Source organism: Poecile atricapillus, chromosome 10 (genome assembly GCF_030490865.1).
Source record: "Poecile atricapillus isolate bPoeAtr1 chromosome 10, bPoeAtr1.hap1, whole genome shotgun sequence".
NCBI classification, from domain to species: Eukaryota; Metazoa; Chordata; class Aves; order Passeriformes; family Paridae; genus Poecile; species Poecile atricapillus.
This window is the reverse complement of record NC_081258.1, coordinates 2065273-2088134: the sequence shown is the minus strand read 5'-3', so window position 1 is coordinate 2088134 and position 22862 is coordinate 2065273. Positions and strand designations below refer to the sequence as shown.

Genomic DNA, 22862 nt, shown 5'->3' with positions numbered 1-22862 from the left:
CCCAAAGCTTCTCCTTTTGGGTGAGCCATCTCCCCTGTCCTCTGAGAGAGTTAATGGCTGGAATGTCAAAGGCTCAGCTGTGAAATCATGCTTGGAAGGCAAAGCTTTCTCTTTTACACAGTGGAGAACGATGCTCAAAGTAGAGCAGCACCCCAAAGTGACATGCTGACCTGGAATCCCAATCTCCTTGCCTTACATTTGAATTTTCGCTTGTCTACCACACGAGCAAGCTACTGAGCTCTGCAGAAGGGCAAATGGAACAAGAGGGAAGGTTGTTATTATTTTGGGTGGCTTTTTTAATGAGTTGATGATAGCCAAGAATTGATTTCATAATGACTGGGGCAAAGTACTTGTTATGCATTCACAACTCCATTCACAACTCAGCCACCAGCTCCAGTTATCAGATTGTGAATTGTTCTAGCAGAAAGATCAAAAACTCTCAGAAATATTTTTATTTTGACACATTATTGGAGGGGAGGAATTTTTTCCTCACACTGTCACAGACTGGAAGCTTTTTCTTGAATGACTTTGTTGCTAGTTTTAGATGTATTTCCCTTTTCCTTGCAGATAAGAGATGAGGAAAGCGGCTACAACAAAAATCTGTTTTGCATTCCTAAGCATTATGAAGAGGATTTAGAAAGAGTCTTCATTCCTCATGGACTCATCCTGGACGGGTATGAGGGTAAACAGAAAAGAATAGGGACAGTGATGCCAATTTTTGTCCCTCCAAATGAAAAAAGCCTGAGGTCCTGCCCTGTGCAGCCCATGAGAAACGGGGAAACTCTGCAGCCCAAACACTTCTGTCCTAAAGTCTGGTATAAGAGGGGGTTCATGGAGAGGATTCCTCTGCAAGCCCAGTCAAGCTTCCATGTTCCATCAACTGTCTTCAAGCCCACCTATCCTGCAATATTTGTGTTTATGGGTTAAATCTGCTTATGCTGTGCAAATACGTAATTTATTTTCCTACGACTTGCTGTGCTCACAATTTGCTAGTTATAAAAACCTAACAGCAAGATCAGAGTTTTTACTTGAACATTGCTTAATAGATGCACAAACAGCTCTGATACACAGAACACTTTCCAGAATTGCCTTTTTTTTCCTTCTTTCTCCCAGGACAGAGCGTTTGGCTCGAGATATCATGCAAGACTTGGGAAGTCATCCCATTGTTGCACTCTGTGTCCTTAAAGGAGGCTATAAATTCTTTGCTGATTTGCTGGACCAGATAAAAGCACTGAATCAAAATGGTGATAAATCTGTGCCCGTTACCGTGGATTTTGTCAGAATAAAAAGCTACTGTGTGAGTAACTTTCTTTTCTTTGGAAAATTGACTCTCTCCATAGACTGGCATTCTAAATACTGATGGTTTGTGTGAGAACCCCACAAAAATTGAGTTTATGTGTACATTCTGTTCAAATTACATACTAAAAAGGAACTGATTTACTGGTCTGCCCCAAAGGGTGGATATTATATATTCACTGGAAGAAACATAGCAGAACACTCAACATGACAGAGCCAGGGGCAGATCTCAAACTCCTTCCTCTTGCAAGAAGCAAGAGCAGCTCACCTCTCAAACAAATACAGGACAACACTTTGGGGCATGCTTTATGTGACTTCCATCTCTTCTTTCTCCTTCTAGAATGAGTCACCTGCAGAAAAAATCAGTTTTATTGGAGAGGAGCTGTCTACACTAAGTGGGAAGGTATGAATTGGCATCTTCAGCTTTTAAAGGAAAACAACTGTTCCTATGTATTTTCCAGGAAATCCATCTTTATTAAAGATTTTGATACTGCATACTTCCAGCCTCTTAACACTGATTTAAAATGCTGGGCTTTGAAACAGTGAATAATTCCCACTGATCTCAGTGGAAACTTGGAGTGATCAGCAATGAGTGCTCCCAAAGGTCCCATTCCCCATTTTATTCCAGAACCCCCAGAAATGAACCACACTCAACTGATTCATTCAGTGCCTCTAGAATACAGTGCTGTACACAGAGCAAGATATAGACCTGACACAGGTGCCTTTATCACCATATTTTAAGCTTTCATAAATACTTACAAAAAGACTCTTCAGTAAGCACCAAAGTCAGTCAGTAGTTCAAGTGACAATCTCCTTTGAAAATCAAGGCAATTTCCTTGTATCTGAGGGTTTTAGTGTGCTTTTCTTGGCTGTATGGTTTGCTGAAAATTGCCATTTAAGTATTTTTTTTTCTTTCCCTTCTTTCCCTATGCAATCTCTTCCAGAATGTGTTAGTAGTAGAGGTAAGTAATGAGTGAAGGAGGGGTGGAATGACACAGATTCTTTTCTCCCTTCTTTTCAAATGAATACATATTACATATAAAATAATAATTAATGAAGTTACTGGGCTGCCAGGTTGGTATGCTCTAATTTAATCCACTGACAGTCTGATTTTCCTTTCAAACTTGAAGGATAATTTATTTTTTTTATCACTTTCAGGACATTATTGAGACTGGTAGAACAATGAAAGCACTGCTTTCAAAAATAAAAGACAAGAAACCAAGGATGGTGAAAGTTGTAAGGTACAAGGATACAGCTGCTAACTAACACATTCAAATCATTTGGGTGAATAGTCATTGTATGCTGCCAAGTGCTTGTTTGGCTTGAAGTATGGGGGGAAGAAAGCAAATGCAGGAAGCAATCCTTACCCAGCTGCTGGAAAATTAAGTGTTTCTTGAACTGGGCAATTTACCTGTGCACTACCATCCTCACTGCTCAAATTAATAAAGAAAGGTTTTATGGCTCTTTTTGTGTAGTCCATAAAGTCTGATGGATTCCCTGTTTCTTACTTTATGTCTGAAGGAAATTGATGTCTTTCCATAAGTTTTCTAACGTTGCCTCAGTTGCCTCAATGCTGGAATGACAACACTCAGAATATCCCTTACTATCCTCAACTCTAGAAGTTTCCAGAATCTGAGAGTCTGTCAGCACTTGGAAGATGACTTCAAGCAGAATTCTAGATCTGCTTTTAGTAGGTCTCTAAAAGGAAATTTTGTGGAATATCCCTATGTCTGTCAAGTAATCACAATGCTTTATAAAAACAGTTGCTTTATGCACCAGTTATTCAGACAGGCCTTCTAGGGACTGTGCAGGAGGTTCTCAGTTTCTTCTGAAGTGCACAGGCAAACCAAGAATAGATAAGATTTTGCAGAAGAAATGTCCTTTTCTCCCTCCCTCCCCACTAACATCATTCCCAGCCACTTGGACATGCTTCCCCCTCTGTGCTGTTCCAGTGTCCTGAGGCATTGCTACGTGGAAGGGCAATGACCTGAGACACAGGATTGGAGGGAACTGAATACAAACCAGAGCCACTTGGACATAAAGAATGAACCTAGATCAGAGCCTTTGCTTCTCCCTCCACAACAAGGCTGAGCACCACTTCTTTCTGTGAAATAATCTCACTGTCTTAATTTAATTGCATGATTTTAGAAGCTTATGGGGAGGTGTGGCAGAAGGGAAGTCTGCAGCTTAGACATATTTTAAAAACCAACCTGCTCTGCTCTGCCTTACAGCCTGCTCGTCAAAAGGACATGTCAGAGTCCAGGTTACAGACCAGACTGTAAGTACCATGTTTTTCTAGTATTTTCCAAAACACAGTCTTACAATTTCCCTTCAGGCAGCACATCTGACAACTGCACAGAAGTTTCATGCAGGCCAAGAGAAATGGGGAGAAACTACATAAAAACTTGTGAACTAATGTCCAGTTATGGCATCCTGAGGCCTCATGACCACCTTCTGTTTTTCCCCTGGCTGGCCTCAGTGCAGGTTTAGCTATTTGATATATAAATTTAACTATTTAGATAGCAGAAATGAATCAAACCTTAACTGTGTGTTGCTTTGCTTTGGCCCTGGAGGGCATTTGTTTTGACTCTGCATTATTAAACTTGCCTTGTTTCCAAACTGAAAAGTCCTACTGAATCACAGTTCATCTACTTTCACTCAAGTAAAATCTCATTCCTTGTCTCTTCTCCCAGGACTAACTCATAACCAGGTTTTAAACAATTATTTTGTTAATAAACATAACTCTCTTAACACCTTAGTTATATTACTGACTGATGGGAATGGTTTAGATTCTAACCTCTCTCATCAATTTATAGCTCAGATTCTTAAGGAAGCACCCTGAAAGAGATGATGCCTATTACCCTTAGCTCAAGTATGTGTTGAATACAAGCTCTGTATTTAAAAGCTACTTCCACCACTGAAGTATAAAAAGATCTGTATTTTCTTACAGATACAGGCTTTGAAATCCCAGATCAATCTGTGGTTGGATATGCTCTTGACTACAATGAATATTTCAGAGATCTAAATGTAAGTACATGCACTTTCCTCCACTGCCAAGTATCAGGTACCCAGGAAGAAGATTTGCTTCTACTCAGAGCTTCTCAACAATTAAAAAACCTTCAACTCCAGCTAGAAACTTCCAATAAAGGAGCAAAACCATTTTTAAGGTGTCGAGTTGGTAATGCAGTGTAGGTGCATGAGAAATGTTTGTGCTTCACCTTTTTATAATTCTTCTCCACAAGTCTCATGGCTCAGCCATGCTGCAGAACATTCTGAACCCCCAGGATGGTGAGCAGCACACAATCTGTGACCCCATCTGAAAATAACTTGTAATTTGACTTTAATTGGATATTTGGCTGACTTAGTTCAACCCTGTGTTGCTCTTCAGCCACCAGGTCTTTAAAGCAGCCCTGCAGGGACTCTGGGTGAAGGTTTTCCATACACTTAGGGATAACATGTCTTATATCTTACATGTCTGTAAGAAGTCTTCCCTTATTCCATTACAGCTTCTTCAGGCTGCACAGAGTAGTAGCCTTGGAAACATCATGAACTGATAGGGTTGATCTTTTTTCCCCTCCTTTGTTTTCAAAAGTACTTCCTTAATTCTGTTTAACTCAGAAAGTTTTTTACTTCAAAGCCTTTTTCCTAAGACAAAGCAGTCCTGCTGAAGACACAAACAGTCTGTGCTATTGCTCAGCAGCATTAAGGAGCATGCAGTAATTTAATAAACCTAAGTTCTTTAGAATATATAAACCTATATATTACAAATAAACTTGCAAAGAATACTAAGAGCTGGAGTTTACTGCAAGTAGGAAACTTCCAGCTATTACGGTTGTAGTGTGTTTTTAGTACAGTGCTGGGAATACAGCTGAAAATCAATCTTACACTTCATTCCAAGATAGAGATTGATAAATATTGTACTTTTTCTTTTTTCTTTTTTTTTTTTTTTTTCTTTTAGCACATCTGTATTTTGAAAGAGAACGCCAAAGAGAAATACAGGATGTGATAATCTCAGTCTTCTGGAGCACTGATTTCTGGCTGCTGATGAGGTGATATAAAGCATCCCATCGGGAAATTCCTTTTGCTACTTGCGTGTCCCGGAGCAGCAGGAGAAGCTCCCCGTTAGTGGCAGGAGCTGCAGCTCGCTCATTGCCCGTGTGCTGCGCGCTGAACACGAGCTCTGGAGACGCTGGGATTTTTCCTGCTGGAAGCAGCAGCAGCAGCAGCAGGAGCTGGGTGCGGGGCTGTGGCCATAGCGAGAAACGTGCCCGGCTCGTTCCGGGCCCCGCAGCGGATTCCTTCGGCTCCCGGCGGGGCCCGAGGGAGCTCGGAGGGCGGAACAGGCCCCGAGCGGAGGCCGAGATGGAAGCCAGGGGCACGGGCAGGGCTCGGGGTTACCTGGGAACCGCGGCCGCAGCGCCCGCGGCGCTGCTGTTCCAGCTTCAGTTGCGTGGAGACCGCGATCCTCGGTGGGTGTGCGCAGCCTGGCCACGGGCACACGGCTCCACTGGGCCATTCGCCAGGGGAATTGTTCACAGGGAATGGGGCTGTGCGGGGCAATTCCTGCTGCTTTGCTCTCACAGCGAGTCCCGAGTTCGCGGTGCTTTGCTTTCTGCCAGGGAGTCCCCAATTCGCGGTGCTTTGGTCTCACAGGGAGTCCCGAATTTTGTTTGAAGTTAAAGATTGACTAAAGTTGTACTTTTGGGTTTTGTCACAGCTCTGCCATGAATTGGGTTGTGGGTTTTCAGATCTGTTGTGTTCCTTTGCATCCCCTGCACTCATCTGGTCCAAGGCCTCAGGCACGGCTCTGGGGGCTCGCTGCAGGTCTTGGCTGGGTTGTGACACCCCCTCAGCTGCTCCTCATGGCAATGTCCCCTGGATGTGGCCTTCTTGTGGGGGGAGGTTTTAGAGCTGAGCCAGTTTGTGGGAGGGAGGATGGGTGTCCACTGCCTCTTACATTGGGGATGTGGCACAGCCACAAAATTTCCTCCTTGCCCCTCTGTTGATGGGAGATTTGTGTGCAAACCTGGCCTCAGCAGATGAGTCTGTGCCTGTGACTTCCCCACCCTGAAGCCAGACAGAGCTGATTCTCAGGACAGCTGCTGGCTTTGGCTTTGGTGTGGATCCATTTCTCTCCCTCAGTGTTGATTACTTCTGCCCAGACCTGAGATGATAGGACAATAGTGCCACCTTTATTTTCTCTCAAGTTCCCTTAGGTGGCTTAACTCACAGTCCAAAGTTCCAGTCAGCAGGCATTTTCAGGGCTTTGGTGGGCACAGGGCAAAAAATCCTTTAGAACAAGATTTAAGCCATTAGCCATAACATTCCAGTCTCTCACACATCCTGTGAGGAGCAGCTGAGAGAGCAAGGGGTGTTTAGCCTGAAGAAAAAGAGGTCCATTCTAGCTATTTTTAAATAATATCAATATTTAAAATAATAATAATAATAATAATAGTAGTAGTAGTAGTATATTGAATCTAATAATATTAAAGCTACAGCTTTTACAATCTGTTCTAACTATTATTAATGGTATTCAGATTTTTAGCTCCAGGTTTCAGTGTGATTCATTTTTGAATTGCACAACATAGCCATATAGTTCAACTAGAGGCCTAACAATCCTGGCTACTTACACCAAACAAGCACTTGGCTACTTTTAAATACTATAAATTTTTTAGCACCAGTGTATCTCTTGAGTCTGCTGTGAATTGGATTCTGGATTTTCAGAGTTCCATTCTTGCTCCTTGCAGTTTTCTTGAGGCATTGTTGATCTTCTGCGACTTCCTCCTTTCAAGATGCCTTCTGGATTCCCAGAAAAGACGACGACACCTCCTGAGCTTTTGCTCAGGGCAAGACTGAAGTCTTTCAGTGTAAGTAGCCTCTGGGGCTGTGTTAAGGCTGGAAATGGCCCTGGTGTCCCTCCTCTCCCTGGCCCTGCTGTTGTCCAGCAGCACTGTGAGGCTGCAGAGCCCTCCCCAGCTCTCTGTGCCGTGCTCCTGTTGCTGGGGGCTGTCCTGGTGCACTTGGGAACACCGTGTGTTGCTCCAGGGACACTCCAGTGTCTTCCCTGGCTGTGCCACCGGGGCCAGGTGAAACCAATGTCCAGCTGGAGCCCTGAGCAGGCGCTTCTCTCCCTGCCCTTTGTCACAGCAATTCCTTCTGTCAGGCTGGGCACTCCCCTGTGCTGCTCTCACAAACCTGCCCTTGAGCACCTGGGCAGCTCCAGCTCTGCCCAAAGCCTGGAGAGACACGGCTGGTGCCAGCAGCAGAGGTTCCAGAGCAGCTGTTCTCTCTCATCTCCTGCGTGGGGCACAGATCCAGCCCTGCACACAGCACTGGAGTCAGGGCCACAAAGGTCCCTTGGCTGTCTGGAGCTCACTTGACTGAAGATGCCCTGCTGCTGAGGCTCTGTCAAGGAGATCCCTCTGTTTTCTTCTGTGGAGGGCTGTGGGAGCCCAGACAGAGGAAGCAAATGCTAATTAACAGAGAGAACTAAAACCTGGACACTTTCCTGTGCCCCTCACTCTTGGTACCACTTTGCTTTCTTGCATCTCCTGGACTCACCCAGCAGCGCTATCTCCTCGCTGTGAGCTTTGAGTGTTGTGCAGGGATGGAGTCAGGGGAGTTCTGACAGCTCCTCCCCACTCTCTGAAAAGATCACTGCCTCAATCCAGTGAAACTAAAGAGGAAACAAATGCCCAGAGACCAGAAATCCCCAAACGTGTCCCATCAAATCTTGGGGAAGCTGAGGGACACAGCCATGTGGTTGGAGTATGTGTATTCTGCTCTATTATTAATTTACTGATGCTAAGTATTTCAACAAGTAACTTAGAGAGCTTCCAGGACTGTCCTAGATGATGTGATCACAAATTAAGTCACCAGTGCCACTTGTTCAAGAAAAGCCTTTCTGAACAAGCACATCTCTGATGCTTTTGCTGGGTTTTTTTTTGCCTTTCAGCTGCTTCCCTCTAGATTCCCGAGAGAGAAGCTCAACAAGAATGAGGCCAGTGCTGGGGAGAGTAGTCTGCCCAGAATTGGCCCATTTCTACCCACGAGTGAGACTGGTCAGAAGGTAGCCTTTTCCTGCTCTTTTCCTTTCTGTCTGATGCAAAGTTTGAAGAGGGTGTGTGCTTGTGACAGGCTCGCCTCCAGCAAAATACCTCAGTGTCCAGGTGCTGTTGTCATTGCAAACTGCTGGTAGTGGTGGACTTGGAGTCCTGATCTGCACCAAGCCAACACAAATAACTTCTGCTGAAACTGCTGGGGTTTGCTGGAGTGGAGCTGCCATTGCTAAAACAATGGGGGGAAGGCTGGGGACACAAAGGCACAAATTTGCCATTTGCCATTTTCCTGCTGAAATAGCCACCTCTTGCTTTGCTGTGGTCACCATCAAATGCTTGGGGTCATAGGATTCCCTCCACAGTGGCAGTGCTGGCCTTTGAAGGCCAAGGACCTGCAGGAATTACTGCAGATTTAACAAAAGTAATTGCATTAATGCTTTGGGTTGGAACAATGTGTTGGGAGCCTGAGAGATTCTGCAGGCTGCCAGGTGCACAGGGGACTCACCCTGGTCAGGGGGAATGGATGTGCTTTCTCTGGATCAGTGCCTACTTAGAGGTGTGTTTAAAGCTGCTTTTCCTGCAGGACTGGCTGGGTATATTGCACAATCCAGATGTGGTAGGTGGCCGAGGCGGGTGTTGAGCAGGAAATGGGCAGCAAGAGACAGTAACAAAGTGGTGAAGGATTGCCCTGGAGAGGGAGGTCAGGAACAGCTCAGAGAAGGGCACAACTAAGGGACAGTGAGCTGCAGCCACTCCCTTCAGCAGTGCAGTCCCACAGGAGAGCTGCTGGTGTGTCTGGAGTGACAGCAGTGTGGCTGGAGAAGGCAGACAACAGGGGAGAGTTTTCTCAAAGCAGTGTCTCTGCTCCAGAAGCATTTGCTGCTGTTGTGTCATTTCAGACATGTCTCTAGAATGGTATCAAATAAGATAGCAATAATAGACTACAAGAAAGCACCCATTTAAAGTTCATGGAAAAAGGAGATACTAACTCTACTCTTACCCAAGTTACTGAGAAAAGAACTGACCCTTATCCTCATTTAGCATTCACCTCATTTGTCTTTTTCCTAATTTCTGTGTTATTTTATTTTTGCCTTTACCTCTGTTAGGAACACACTTAATTTTAAATACAATTAAAGGGGACAAAGTTGTGGAAGCAAAAGAAAACTGTTCATTAGTGACAATTCAGCTGAGCTGGGTGTCTCCCTGCCTGAGAGCTGAGCACACACACACCCTCCACCAAAATGGCTTTTTTTATACCCTTTTATATGGCTTTTTTTATACCCTTTATAGCCTTTTATATGGCTTCTTTTATACCCTGCTCTGTGTGGCCCAGCAGCTCTTGAGCAGCTCAGAGCAGAGGTGGCTGAGCTACTGTTTCCCCAGTGTGGCCTGGGCAGACGTGCTCACCCAGAGTCTGTCCTTCACTGGGGATCAGAGTAAGAGTCTCCTTCATGAACATTCCTCCCAGCAGCTGAACCTCTCCCTGCTCTCTCTTGTCTCTCCAGTTGTTGCCAGTTCTCCCGAAACAGAGCTTGTTTCGTGTTTCCCCACCAGAGCTGGTGTTTCAGAACTTCGTGGCTCATGAAGTCTCTGAAATGGAACTGTCTCTCACAAATGAGAGCAAGGTAAGTGCTGGGGCCTGGAGCTTTAACGCCGTGCTGGAAGAGGGGAGTGGTGTAATTCCCATGGTGTACAGCAAAGCAAGTTACCTGCTGCAGCACATCCAGAAGAAAATGTCTCAGCACCTTTGTTGTGCAGGATGGTGGAAATCTTGCTGTGCTGGGAATTCTCCCCTGAGTTTGGCTATGCATTGATGGTATCTATCCCAAAGGATTTGCTTTCTCTTGAAAGCTCTGGATTGATAGGAATGTTGAGGGCTGTACAGTTCTAACCTGCCTTCATGCTTTGCCTTGAGTCTATACCACATCCTGTGTCTCCTTGGTTAATCTTGGTTCCTGGTAGGAATTTCTGCCTCTCTCAGCCTGTTTGACTCCCTTTGTGCAGCTCACAGTCAAAGCTCATGGGCTGAGTCTTCTCCACTTTGTGCTGGAATCACTTATCACTGATGGCATTGGTACTGCAGGAAATGTGTTGTGAAACAGCCCTGGAGTCAGACTGATGCAGCAGAAGCAGTGGGAGGCCTTTAGGTGCCACTTCAGGCTCCTGCTAAGCTTCATCCAGCTCTGCTCAGGTTTTCCAAAAGCAACGTGGTGCTCTGCTTTCCCTTTGGAGAACCACAGCACATCCAAAGCCATGTGCTCCTGGAGGATTTCACCTTCACTTGAGGCAATTGTGATTATTTTGCAGTTTCCCAAGAGAGTTGAGAGGGGAAAAAGTTGAAAAATGTCAGCAGTTGTGTTCCACTGTAAAGAGGAAAATTGAAACCATTTGAATTTCAGTCAGGGAAACATTTCCTCAACTGAGGCTTGTGCCAAGAGTGGACTGGTGGGAAGAGCCAGGAGGGAGTGAAAATCATCTGGTTTAGACTTTTTGAGAGCATTTTGGTGCTCAGGGGTTGATATCTATGTGCTAGAAAATGCATGTTTGCTGTGTCTGTGTATCCCAGAGGGCAGAACCTGGCCTGCTGGCTGAGGGCAGGAATGCCCAGCAGCCCAGCTCACCTGCACAGGCAGCAAGAGCCCCTGGGGAGCCAAGATTGCTTTAATGCTGGAATGTGAGTCAACACTGGTCATGTTTGTCCAGGCAGAAAATGCCTTTGAAGCCCACAGTCAATAGGCACAGCCTGTCTGTATTTCCATCACTTTTGGCAAAGTGATTGCTGTCATGGTTTTAGGATTCTTCCTTGCTGCTTTAGTTGCTCATTTAAATTCTCTTTTGCCATCTCCATGTTTTAGGGATTGTCTTGCTGTGTTCCTTCTTTGCCTTTTCAGGTTTGCTTTTATTCCCAGTGAGGCCACAGTGTTTGGTCTCCTCTCTTGCTGGTCTGTTTGCCTGACTGTACCCCCAGACCTGCCCTAGCCACACCTGATCTGCTAGAAGGGAATTTCTTCCTTCCCCCAGGATAATGTGCTGCTTTGCTTTCAGGTAGCACATCCCCTGTCTGGAACACCACTGCATGGCTGTGTGCAGGCAGAAGCCAGCAGGTTTTTGGCCTTGTTGAATATGCAGATGACTTGGTGCAGGTGCTCTGTCTCCATCCTGCTGGTGCTGACCTGCTGGGCCCTTCCTTCCCACCGGGCACTGCCCTACTGCCCCTGGCCAAAATGAGCCAGACAGAAGGGATTCAAGTTCTCCCTTGTGAATGATGTGCCTGTACCTCCACAGCTGAAAGTGCTCTGGAAAAGGGATCAAGGAAGGATGTCACCAGAGCACGGACAGGTCTCCTCTCCACCTGTTTCCACAAGTGGCAAAATCATTGTTTCATGTCTTCCCTGCAGTGTGTTCAGCTGGTGCAGGTCTCCATGCAGAGCTCACCTTGTTTCAGGCTGGTGTGCCCCAACGAGGCGTACCGTGCTGTGCCGCGAGGTGCGACTGCCCGTGTGCGCATTCAGTTCACCCCCAACGAGAGCAAGGTGAGACTGGAGGAGCCAAAACACACAATTATCTCCAAAGCCACTGTTTTCCCTGCACTCTGGGACAGCCCATTCCATGCTGTGAGCTTGGCTCCAGGCTGGGGGCAGGCAGCCTGCAGCCAGGCTCAGCTTGGCACGTGCTGCCAGGGGCTGCAGCCAGGCCTGACAGGCCCTGCTTCCCTCCCTGCACATTCCTGAGCATTCCCAAGGGAAGATGCACAGGGAACAGGATGAAAATGACAGGGGGGTGTTGAGAGATGTTTGGCCATCTCTAGGTACAATGGAAGGGTTTCATTATTATGGAAAACACTGGAGGAATGAAGAGCTCAGAGAGCTTTCCTCCTTCCTGACTGGGAATAGCTTCCCTGCCTCACCCTGGGCTGGAGCAAAGTGGTGATTTCTGCCCCCTCTGTTGTCCAGCCTTGCAGCTGGGCTGTCCCACAGCACAAGTGACCAAGGTACAGCTGCAAGGCCAGGGCAGAGGCTGTGCTGTGCCCGTGAGCCCAGCCTGGCACAGGCACACTGAGCTCTAGGTGCCCTTAGCAGGAGCTTGGTGAGCTGCAGGGGACTTGGACACCTGCTGAAAGAGCTGGTGTAGGGCAGGTACAACCTGCAGGCAGAGCTGTGAGCCCAGAGCCTTTGGCAGTGACACTGCTGTGGCTCTGTCTTCATGCCTGTCACTGTGGCTGCTCTGTCAGCTGGCACCCATTCCGTGCCAAACGTGCTTTGGTGTGGAGATTTGAGCAGCAGTGCCGAGGCCCTGGAGCTCTGATCTCAGTGCTGGGATCTGGAGATTTGTTCATACAGAAGGGTTTAGGACATGGCATGGAAGGGAGGAAGGGAAACAAACAACATCCAACAGCATCCTGCTACCTCTTAACACTGTTCTTCTCCTGACTTGCTTGGAGAGGCAAAGTTAGAGGGGAGTTGTGAGCCAACTGATGTTTCTACACTAGACCAGAGGTACAGGATCTTTTTGGGTGCAGCTGTTTTCTCACCTTCCTTTCCTTTTGCTGCTTCGAGTCAGTTTAACACTTTGTCCTATTCTCAAACAGCAGGAATACAGGAACCTAAAGAGGAATGGCCTGTGTTGTTCCCTAGCTCCATGTTCCTTAGAAGGGACTTGGAAATTATTTAACATCATTAAAATTTAGATTAGGGCAGTTCTCTGTATGACCCTAATGACATGAGAGCTTAATGCCACTGAGATAGGTTTTGCAAAGTGCACTGGTGCCTTTAATAATAATAATATTGGTAGAACTTAGTGTTCATTTTGGGGTGGAATAGAATTAGAATTAGAATAGAATTAGAATAGAATTAGACTAGACTAGACTAGACTAGACTAGACTAGACTAGACTAGAATAGAATAGAATAGAATAGATGCCCTTGAAGGGTTCTAGGACATTGTTTTCTTCTGCCATGGGAATGGCACTAAATGCCCTATGCTGAGCTCGTTTCTTTTCCTGCAGGATTATTCCCATGAGCTTGTCTGCATCACCAAAACAGAAAGGATAGTTGTGCCAATCCGGGCCATTGCTGCCCGAGCTATCCTGAACATCCCAGACCAGCTGAACTTCTCGGAGTGTCCAGTCAAGAGCAGCACCAAGAGGACTCTGCTGCTTCGAAACACTGGCAGCCTGGAGGCTCATTACTACATCAGCACCCAGAGGTGAGGCAGCTCCTCTGTCCTTGTGCAAAACACCTTTGGGTGATAATAGGCTTGGGAGAGAGCAACAAAAGGAAGCTGAGCATCAGGGGTGCCCTGCAGCTCTGGCTGGAAGTGAGCAGGATGGATGGCATCTGCTCTTGCTTTCAGTGCTCTTAGCAGGATGCAGCCTTTGAGCTTTCTCTGTGCCACATTTCCTGGAGGGTGCTGGAACATGTGAGGAGCTGGCTTGCACCCTCCTGAGCACAAGCAGCTTCTGAAATGGTTCCCACTGTCAGCCAAATAGCCCCATTCTCTGGGAGGCCACAGGCACGTGGCTGCCCAGTGCTCCTCTCATGAGATGCCCTGCTAATGGTGCTTCATTTAGCTGGGGTTGGATCCTTCAGATTGCAAATGGCATCCTCCCTTTGGGTCTGCATTTACACTCTTGCAGAGTTTTGATTGCTGCTTTTCTTAGAGCAGCTTTCATTGAAATGCTGATAAAATGTGCCCTTTATAGGCTAAATCGGGATATTTTCAAGGAAAAATAAACCAAAGAGCCACGCTGCAAATTCAACAGTAATTATTTCTTGGTCTTCAAGGAAAAGTTCCTTCTCCCTGTCTGATTCCTAGGCTGTAATCTCACAGGACAGGTAGTGCCCTAACATTTGCATCTCTTGAGCTGAGGTTGATAGGCAGCAGGACAAGAGAAATTGCTGAGGCAGTCAGTGTCAAGTTGTGCATGCAGACAGCTCTTAATCCTCTCTGTGGTTTCCCAAACCATTCTCTGATGGGATTGCTGGCAGTGGGATCCTTGGGTCTCATTGCAGAGAGCTGGATGCAGAGTATGGGGGAGGTGAGGTCATTTTATCCCACAGGATCTCCTGAGGTCTGTATCTCCTCAGAAGTGGGTCAGCAGCTGTTTCTGATCCTGTTTTGTCTCTTTTCTGTTGCCTGTGGTTTCTTTGCTCCCTGCTTGCCCAAGGGAGCTGAAGTGACCTGCACTGCAGAAGGAATATCATCCCCAGATGTCCCCTGAGTCCTGATCTCTCTCTTTGTGTTGCAGTCCTTTCTCCGTGGTTCCGGCCATGGGAGCTCTGGGTGCTGGTGACAGCGTGCAGGTGACAGTGGGATTTCACCCACTGACCACTGGTGCCCATTTTGGGTCCCTGGTAGTGAGCTACAACACAGGTGAGTGCTGGGCACTGCACGGGGCACAGGACACTTCTCCACCACCACTCCCTGTTGTCCCAGCCCCCTCAATTCCCTCTAGATGTGCCTCCCCTGTTCCAGCTTTACCCCAAAGAAAACTGAGAACCAGTTGGTGTTTAGGGGGCTGATAAAGTGGATCCCCTCTAACAGGACTAAGATTTTTGGGCTCCTGTTTTGCTGAGAGTTGCTGAGTGGAGGAAGGAGGAGCCCTGATTCTCCACTGCCTTGTGGCTATGCCTGGCTGAAGTTTTGTTTTATTCTGGCCAGTGCTGTGTGTGAGGTGTGAGGTCTCCATCAGACTCTCTCCAATGCAGTGTATTTCTTGCACACCTCTGTCCCATAGGCTGCTGCTCCACTGGCTTCTCACAGACCCTTTTACTGTGTTGCCCTCTACACATACATATAGTTTCTGTCTAATAACATTTTCAAATCCTCAAGTACTTTTTGGTGACAAATCAAGACAATTTTTTCCTTGTCCCCATTTCCCAGGCCATTCATGCTGTTGCAAACCTCTCACATCTATCTCCCATTTGATTTCTAGACTGAGGAATCCCATTCAGTCTTCATGTAGAAGCTGCTCTGTACTTACTAATCTTTTCTTGGTCCCTTTTTTATTCAATTTGAAATGCTCCAGCTTGGTTTTTGAGATCAGAACAATATCAAATATTTCAAGACTGATGTGGCTGTGTGTTTGGACAGGGAGATGATGATGATGATGATGATTTTCATGGTGTTCATTTTGTAGTGGTTTGTCATATTGCAGAGCCAGGCTGGTTGTGTTTCCTCACCTGGGTCCCCTCCTGCTCTGGGCTTCACCCCACTTGTTCCTCTGGGCCTCCTTTTTCTGCTCACATGCCCCCAGGTGTATTTGCTTGTCAGCAACAAGGGATCCAAGGGATCAGGAGAGACAGGAATCTCATGGGATGCCCAGGGGAAACCCCAGGCAAGCCAGGACTGAACAGGGCTCCTCAGCATCACCTGAAGGACTTGGATGCAGAAATCCTGGTGATCTGAGTGGGTCACCTGAGCACACCTGACAAACCTCAGTGTACCTTGGGGCCCAATCTCCACAAACACACTCCAAAATCAGCTGTTTTAGGAGGTGCCCAGGACACCCTCACGCTGCACACACAGAGCTGTCAGGATGTTATAAATGTGCTGACCCATAGAACTGCAAATACAGCTAAAAGCTGTGACCCTTTCTTCTGTGACCTGTGCTTTGCTCTGTTCCTTGGGCTTTCATCAGCAACTGAGCTGAGCAAAGGCTCCCCTTTGCTTTGTTCCAGGTGAAGAAATGATCCACACAAACCTTCAGGGAGAAGCTGTAGATGTCAGCATCGGGTTGAGGACGTATTCCGTGGAGCTGAAGAAGACTTTCATCACCACGTCAAGCCACACAACCATGTTCATCGAGAACAGGAGTAACATCAGAGCCCAGTTCCAGTGGAAGACTTTTCCTAGTGAGGAAGATGAGAATGAAGAGAAGAGGAGGTTGGTTTGCAAGATGCATTTCAGTGAGATACATGGCCCAAGACTAAAACTAACGTAGGGCCTCAGGAGGGTGTTGGTGCTTTTGAATGGCTCAGGCCAAGTGAACCATCCCTGGCATCAGGGTGTGTGTCCCTGGGCTTCAGGAGCCCAGCACTTGACATTCCAGTTCCATTTATACCCCAACCAGGGATGGCATTTTGGGAAGGAAAGGTTGATGGCAATGACTAGCTTTCCTCAACTTCTAATTGGGCCTTTGCTTCTCTAATCTTCTTCCTACATGACCTGGCAACATCCTTAAACATTTCCTGAGTTGCCAGCCCCTCTTTCCAAAGGTGATACACCCTCTTTTTTCCCCTTAGTTTGTTCAAAAGCTCCTTTCCCATCCAGGCTGGTTGTCTTCCCTGCCAGCTCATCTTTCAGCACACAGAGACAGTCTGTTCCTGTGCCTTCAAGAATTCTTTCTTGGAATATGTCCATCCTTCCTGGACACGTTTGTTTTTAAGGGCTCTATCCCAAGGTACTCCCCATATCAGTCTCTTGAACAGGCCCAAGTCTGCCCTCCAGAAGTCCAGAGTGGAAGTTTTGTTGATGCCCCTCCTTGTTTCACTGAATATTGAGAACTCTGGTATTTCACAGTCACTGGACCCCAGACAGTGGTGGACAGATGAATTAATTCAGTTATTAAGGAATCTCCTGGTGATATCCTGGGCCCCAGGGAGGCAGCAGACTTCCCTGTGGAATGGATCCAGTCGATCTACAGGCCCTCAGTTCCCCTTAGAAGGGAGTTGCCCACTACCACTACTCTTCTTTTCTTCATCTGTCTGACAAAGTGCAACTGGGAGACTCTCCAGACAGAATTTTTTCTTTAGTGTCATCTGCCTGACCCTCTGGATCCAGGGCCTCATAACTATTCTGTCAGGGCACCTGGGCAGGTGCTGGGGGTCAGGATGGAATTTTATTACCTCCCCAGTAGAGACCCCTTTCCATTGCCCACTGTCTCCTCGGTCTCCTCCTTCTGCCTGATGGCAAGAAGGGCAGGGCAGGGCTCCTCTGACTCCTGCTGAGCTCCTCTCAGGCTTGGAAGGGTGTAACTCCAGCAGTTTATTTCTGTTTCACTCTCCCTAATGCCTCTCAGCCTTTCCACTTCTTCCTTAGGCTCTGCCACCAGACAGAGCAGAGGATGCTCCTGCTCACACTGCACACAGGTGTCCTTCACACAGTGCTCTGGTATTAACACCAGGCTCAGACCCTCCCTGCACCAGGGGCCTGCACAGCTGCCTCCGTCCTGGGCTTCTGTTTGAGTCAGTGCACTCTTGCTGGCAGCAGCAGCTGCAATGGCTTTTGATCAATTGTAAACCATTGCTGGGGGAAAGAAAAGGGAAGAAAGCAAAAAGGAAAAAAAAGGCAAGCAACTCATAACCAGCCAAAAGACACAACCCACTACAGGAGGAGGGTGGGTGGCTGCACCCTTTCTGCTCAGCGTGCTTGGACAAACTGCCCTGCCAAAACTGCCCTGCCAAAACTGCCCTGGAAAGCCCCTGCTTGCTGTGGGCCAGGTCATTTGCACTCCTCAGAGCCATTTTAAACTGCCTGCAAAGGACCAGGAGATGACACTCGCCCACTTGAATGGCTGGCAAGAGGGTCCTTTAGTGCCCTGGGCTTCTTGGTTTTCCACTGTTCTCTATCTACTTACACGATGTCTGACTTTCATACAAGCTCTGTGTGTTAAAAGAAAATCCCGTGACCTTCTCTGTCTGCTTCCCTGGGCTGTTTATTTCCATTTTTTCCCACTTGCCTGCCTCAGCCTGGACCCCAGGTGATCCACTTTCCCCTCAGAAGCAACTGGGTTTCCCCAAAGTAAACTTCAGCCTGGTTTTGGTTTTATGGGTTTTTTTCCAAATACATCTGTTTTCACACCAGTTTTATGACAGTCCTAGACTGTCACCATGACATTTCATTCTTCCTTACTTCCAGTCCTAGGGATGGTTTTAGCTCCAAGGCCATTGTCCTGCTGTCAGAGAAGCTTTTGAGGTCTTGGAGCAGAGAAGACTTTTTTTTATGAGAGGAGATAGTGTAGGATCCTTTTCCTCTCAGGACTACTACAGAATTCTACTACCATGCACTGGGATGAGATCCAAAAAGCTCTGGATCATGAAAAGGTCTCTCCAGGAGTTTGCTGTCTCCCTCCTGCACAACAAAGTCCCTTCCCTTCTCAGGGCCTCTGTTTTCATGCATATAAAACCTTGAATGTCATTAAAGGGATGCAGTGCCTGAATTCATCCATTTCCTTTGGAAGTGCTCTGGGATGCTCTTGAGGAAGGCAGAGCAGGGAACAGGGCAGGTCCCAAACAGAAGAAACAAAGAGTGATGCTGGTACCACAGAGCTGTGACCCAGCTTCATCTCCCCTTCCCAGGGAAGTCCTGCTCCATGATCTTTATCTGCCTCCCCTGAGCATCTCAGTGGTAGGAAAAGCCAGCTGAGGTGGCTGCTGGATTCTCCCTCAGTTTTGGCAGAGGCTTTGAGGCCGGAGGTTCTCTTAAGGGATGCTGGCTTTCCAAAGCTCTCCTGTGTTTGCAAGTGTGCAGTAAAACTACCTGTTGTACCAGTGAACAAGTTATGCTCTGATCCACCTGGGACTCCATGGCTTGGGGTCAGCCCTTGCTGGGGAGCTGCTGCTGCTCCTCCCCAAGTGCTTTGCTCTCCTGCACTTCCACTTCTCTCTGCAAATATCAGACTTATTGAGCCATCTGCTGGCTCTGTCTGTCCCTGTGGCTGCAGGCAGTGTTACCTGCTGCGATCACCGAGAGAGGCCTGCGTGGACAACACGACGGAAGAGAGAAGAAGAGCGAAGAAGAAGGGTTCCTGTGAAGATCGCCGCGCCATCCTGAAGAGCAGCGTCCGGGAGAAGATGATGAAGCTGAAAGAAGACCCCATGCTATTCTCCAGTGATGCTTTTTCCCTTGAGCCAATGGTAAGTGATAGCTGAGAGCCTCACTTTCTTCCTCTTCCTCCTCCTCTAACTCTCTAAGTCTCTAACTTGAACTCTTCCTTTTCCCCTTCCTCCTCCTCTTCTGTTTATGCAAGCGAACCCCCACGTTCTCCCATCAACCAGAGCCCTGATTCTGAGGATTGGCATTGTGAGAGGTGATGAATGCCTGGTGTCTGCACAGTGCAAAATCCCTTCTCATCTTGGAGTAAACCCTAGAATAATCCCAACCCCTGCTTTCTTTCCAGACAGGTTCAACTAATATTTTTATTTCCAAGGAAGGGGATCATGTTCTCTTCTTGTCAAGTGCACCAGTGCACAGAGGCAGTTACATTCTGCAGCTGACAGCAGCATGATGTGACCAACAGCTTGTGTCAGAGCAGTGGGAATGTTGTGGAGAGTGGGAGCTGATCAGCTGAACATGAAGAGCTTCCAGTGGTGTATTGAGCTGGGTTTGGAGCATATCCTTGGGCTCCTTGTGTTGTTCACTCATCATTGATGCTCTGAATAAAGGCTTGCAGGACTGTGGTTGTAAAGAAGAAATGGGAAGTTTGAAGAGAAATGTTTTGCTGTCTCTTTCTGTTTCAGGAGGGAGAGATCGAGCCAAACAGTTCAGTCCAAATCAAGGTGACCTTTAAACCCCTAAAGGCCCGAGAGTATCGAAGTGTGGCCTACTGCAACATCTCAGGTACAGCTCCTTTCCCCTGCTTCTCTCACCCCCACTGAAGCCATGGTGCAAGCCTGAGCCCTCTGGGCTCCCCTGGAACTGCTGGGAAGAGTCCCTGGGCAGCAGGGCAGTGCTGGCACATCCCACTGCCCCTGCAGCTTCCAGGGAGTCTCCTGTGCAAGGCCAGGGTCAGAATCCTGGGTCTGGGTTACTGATCCCAGAACAACCCAGGCAGTGCAGGGAGAAGTTTTCATGGCACGGCTTTGCCAGCATTTCCTCAAAGGAAAATCAGAGTCAAAGAGCTGCAGAGCAGAACAGCTCTAGAGAACAAGCACCAAGCCCCTCTAGAGCACTGACCTCCAGGATGGGTCCATTTGCATGGCTCCATCATCAGGCAGCAGGAGCTGAGTTAGAAATGTGCTCCCTGAGCCTGGATCACCTCCCACTGCCCACACACCACCAGACCAGAGGTGGCTGAGCCCCACTGAGCCCAGGGTCTTTGTAGAGGGACCACCCTTGGCCAGCACCTGCTTCTCTCCCTGTGTGGGAATTGGCACCTTGCAGCTCTCAGTCTGTGCAGATAGAACACAATGCTGAGTGTCAGAAGTTGAGGATTTTGGCAACAAAGTCTTGTGCTACTGGGCCAGGTAGTTTGGCAATTGCTGCCCAGCAATTTGCCAGGTACAATTGCCAAACTCCTGATGAGCTTTGTGCCTTCACTGAATGGATTTGAAAGCTCCTCTAGGTGCATGGGAAGGAAACCATAGAATCATGGAATGTTAGGGATGGAATGGACCTTAAAGATCGTCCAGTCCCAAGACCCCTGCCCTGGGCAGGGACACCTCCCACTAGAGCAGGTAGCTCCAAGCCCCAAGCAGCCTGGCTTTGAACACTTTCAGGGCTGGAACCTCCACAACTCCCCTGGGGAGCCTGCTCCAGTGTCTCACCACCCTCACAGTAAAAAATTTCTTCCTAAATAGGTCACCTAAATTTCCCTTCTTTCCATTGATACCCATTACTCCTTGGGCTGTCACTACAGGACACCAGAGATGTTTTAAACTCAGCAGACTGGTGGCTACAATTCTAAAATTGGAAACCAGCCCAAGGAATGGGTTAGAAATTGGAAGTCAGCCCCAAGGGGTATCTCCTGAGGGAAGAGAAGGGTCCATATCTTCTCTTGCAGTATCAGGAGCTGGTTTTATCCAGCTCAGAGTCAGGGGCTAGCGTTCAGGCAGGCTGGAAAATAGAGTGTAACAGTGGGAATTATTGTACTGAAATGAGCATCTCTCCCCAGGCCGTGGGAGCAGGCTGCCCCTGCACCTCAGAGGGGAAGGCCAAGGACCCGTGGTTGAATTCAGCCGTCAAATGCTGAAACTTGGGAACATTTCTGTCAACACCTCCCACGTCTATGAGGTGAGCAGCAGGGGTTGGGATGGATCCTGATGGCTCCTGAGGCAGCAGCAAGCCTGGTGGACCTGTGGAATTCCTGACAACATGGGCAGTTGTGGGCAGGGAATATTGGATGTACTGGTCAGATCTGGTGGGGTCAGAAAGGTGTGTCTGCTGTTCATGAAGCCCCAGTCCCTTGGCAATGCCAATTTTTGGCAGCTTTCCTTGGGGATCAGCTCAGAAGCTTCCTGAAAAACAACCCCTTGGCATATGAAACCCAGACTGGGTCAAAAAGCTGCACGTTCAGAGGCTTTTGTGGCAGCACCAGACACAAAGGCACCTTTGCATTGGACTGTTCAGAAGCAGCTGGAACAAACTGGCTGTGTTGAGCTTCAGTACCCTGCAAACAACTCTCAGTCGAGTGTCTCCTGCTTATTCCTGGGAGTCACAGGAAAGCCATCCAGCCTCCTGGCTCACTGCTGGCCCTTGCAAAGGGCTTGGGATTCTTTCCTTTGCTGACCCCTCCCTCACCACACTCCAGCCTTGGTGCATCTCTGACTCTAGAAAGACAAAAGTGTTCCTGGGAATAAAGCTAAGGATCTTTCTACCTATTTGCCTCCCCCTCAAAATGGTGTCAGGTTTGCAAAAAAAATAGAGAGCAACTGAAAGAGGGAGAAAATAAGCCACTGCATCATGCCAGACTCTTTCAAAAGCTTGCCTGTGGAAAGGAAAAACACACTGAATTTTTTTACCAAAAGATGGTGCTGTCTCTATATTTGATGGTGATGCCTCGTTATCAATGTGTTGTTCTCATGATTTGGGAAAAGGAGAATGAGTAGATGGTCCTGTTGGAGCTGTGCTGAGTGGGGCAGTGGCAGCTCTCTGCTGATTGACTACGCAGCTGCCCCACGTTGCTCTCAGGGCCAGCTCTGAATGAGCTTGGTGATGCTGGCCAGAGCTGGACTGCTCTGTGTCCATGGCATAAGCCCAGGGTGACTCTGGTTATGTGCAGTTACTGCTGCTTTGCATGAAAACCCAAAGGCAGAACTTGTCCTGTTGTATTTTTTGACTTCTGCCTTTCAGCAGCACAAAGCATCTTCTGACTTTTCTGGCTGGGAATTGCATCATTAGAAAATAACTGACAAGAAGGGAAGATTCCACATGAATTTCCATTTTGCTTTCTTGCTGCTGCAGGTGAAACTGATGAACCGAGGAGCTATAGATGCTCCCTTCACCTATATCCCTTCAGCCACAAACGTGGGCTGCTGCTTCAAGTTTGCACCCGAGGAGGGCGTCATTGCAGCAGGTGGGATCCGGACGATTCACATCTCCTTCAATGCCACCGTACTGGGGAGCTTTGAGGAACAATTCCAGTTCCGTGTGGCTGCATCTCCTACGCCTGTGACCCTGACAGTCTGGTAAGGACTCTGGGAGCTTGCTGGGCACATCTGTAGCTGTCTCTGGCACATCCCCCACCTCCCTCATTTTGGGGTCGAGCAGAGGAAAGAGGAGTTTCCCGAGGTCTTAATCTCTGCTCTGATCCTGGCCCTGCCCCAGTGTAGGGTGCCCGGGGGCTGGAATGA

The 22862-nt window shown here is 47.8% G+C and overlaps 2 protein-coding genes across 2 annotated transcripts in view; both read left to right on the top strand.

Annotated features, from left to right (window-relative positions):
• The first annotated feature begins 162 nt into the window (after window positions 1-162).
• On the top strand, window positions 163-5302 carry LOC131582529 (hypoxanthine-guanine phosphoribosyltransferase-like). Its single transcript, XM_058845820.1, has 9 exons — window positions 163-189; window positions 568-674; window positions 1114-1297; window positions 1637-1699; window positions 2241-2258; window positions 2455-2537; window positions 3528-3574; window positions 4247-4323; window positions 5255-5302. The coding sequence occupies exons 1-9, from the start codon at window positions 163-165 to the stop codon at window positions 5300-5302; spliced, it is 654 nt and encodes a 217-aa protein (XP_058701803.1).
• Window positions 5303-5658: 356 nt separating this feature from the next.
• The window catches only part of LOC131582745 (hydrocephalus-inducing protein homolog), a 57810-nt gene continuing 40606 nt past the window's right edge, over window positions 5659-22862 (top strand). Inside the window, exons 1-11 of the mRNA XM_058846213.1 lie at window positions 5659-5765; window positions 9645-9790; window positions 9909-9979; window positions 11753-11887; window positions 13358-13557; window positions 14600-14724; window positions 16032-16236; window positions 19016-19208; window positions 19812-19911; window positions 21185-21303; window positions 22474-22697. Of these exons, the coding sequence (XP_058702196.1) occupies window positions 5659-5765; window positions 9645-9790; window positions 9909-9979; window positions 11753-11887; window positions 13358-13557; window positions 14600-14724; window positions 16032-16236; window positions 19016-19208; window positions 19812-19911; window positions 21185-21303; window positions 22474-22697 (1625 nt within the window). The remainder of the gene's footprint in view (window positions 5766-9644; window positions 9791-9908; window positions 9980-11752; window positions 11888-13357; window positions 13558-14599; window positions 14725-16031; window positions 16237-19015; window positions 19209-19811; window positions 19912-21184; window positions 21304-22473; window positions 22698-22862) is intronic.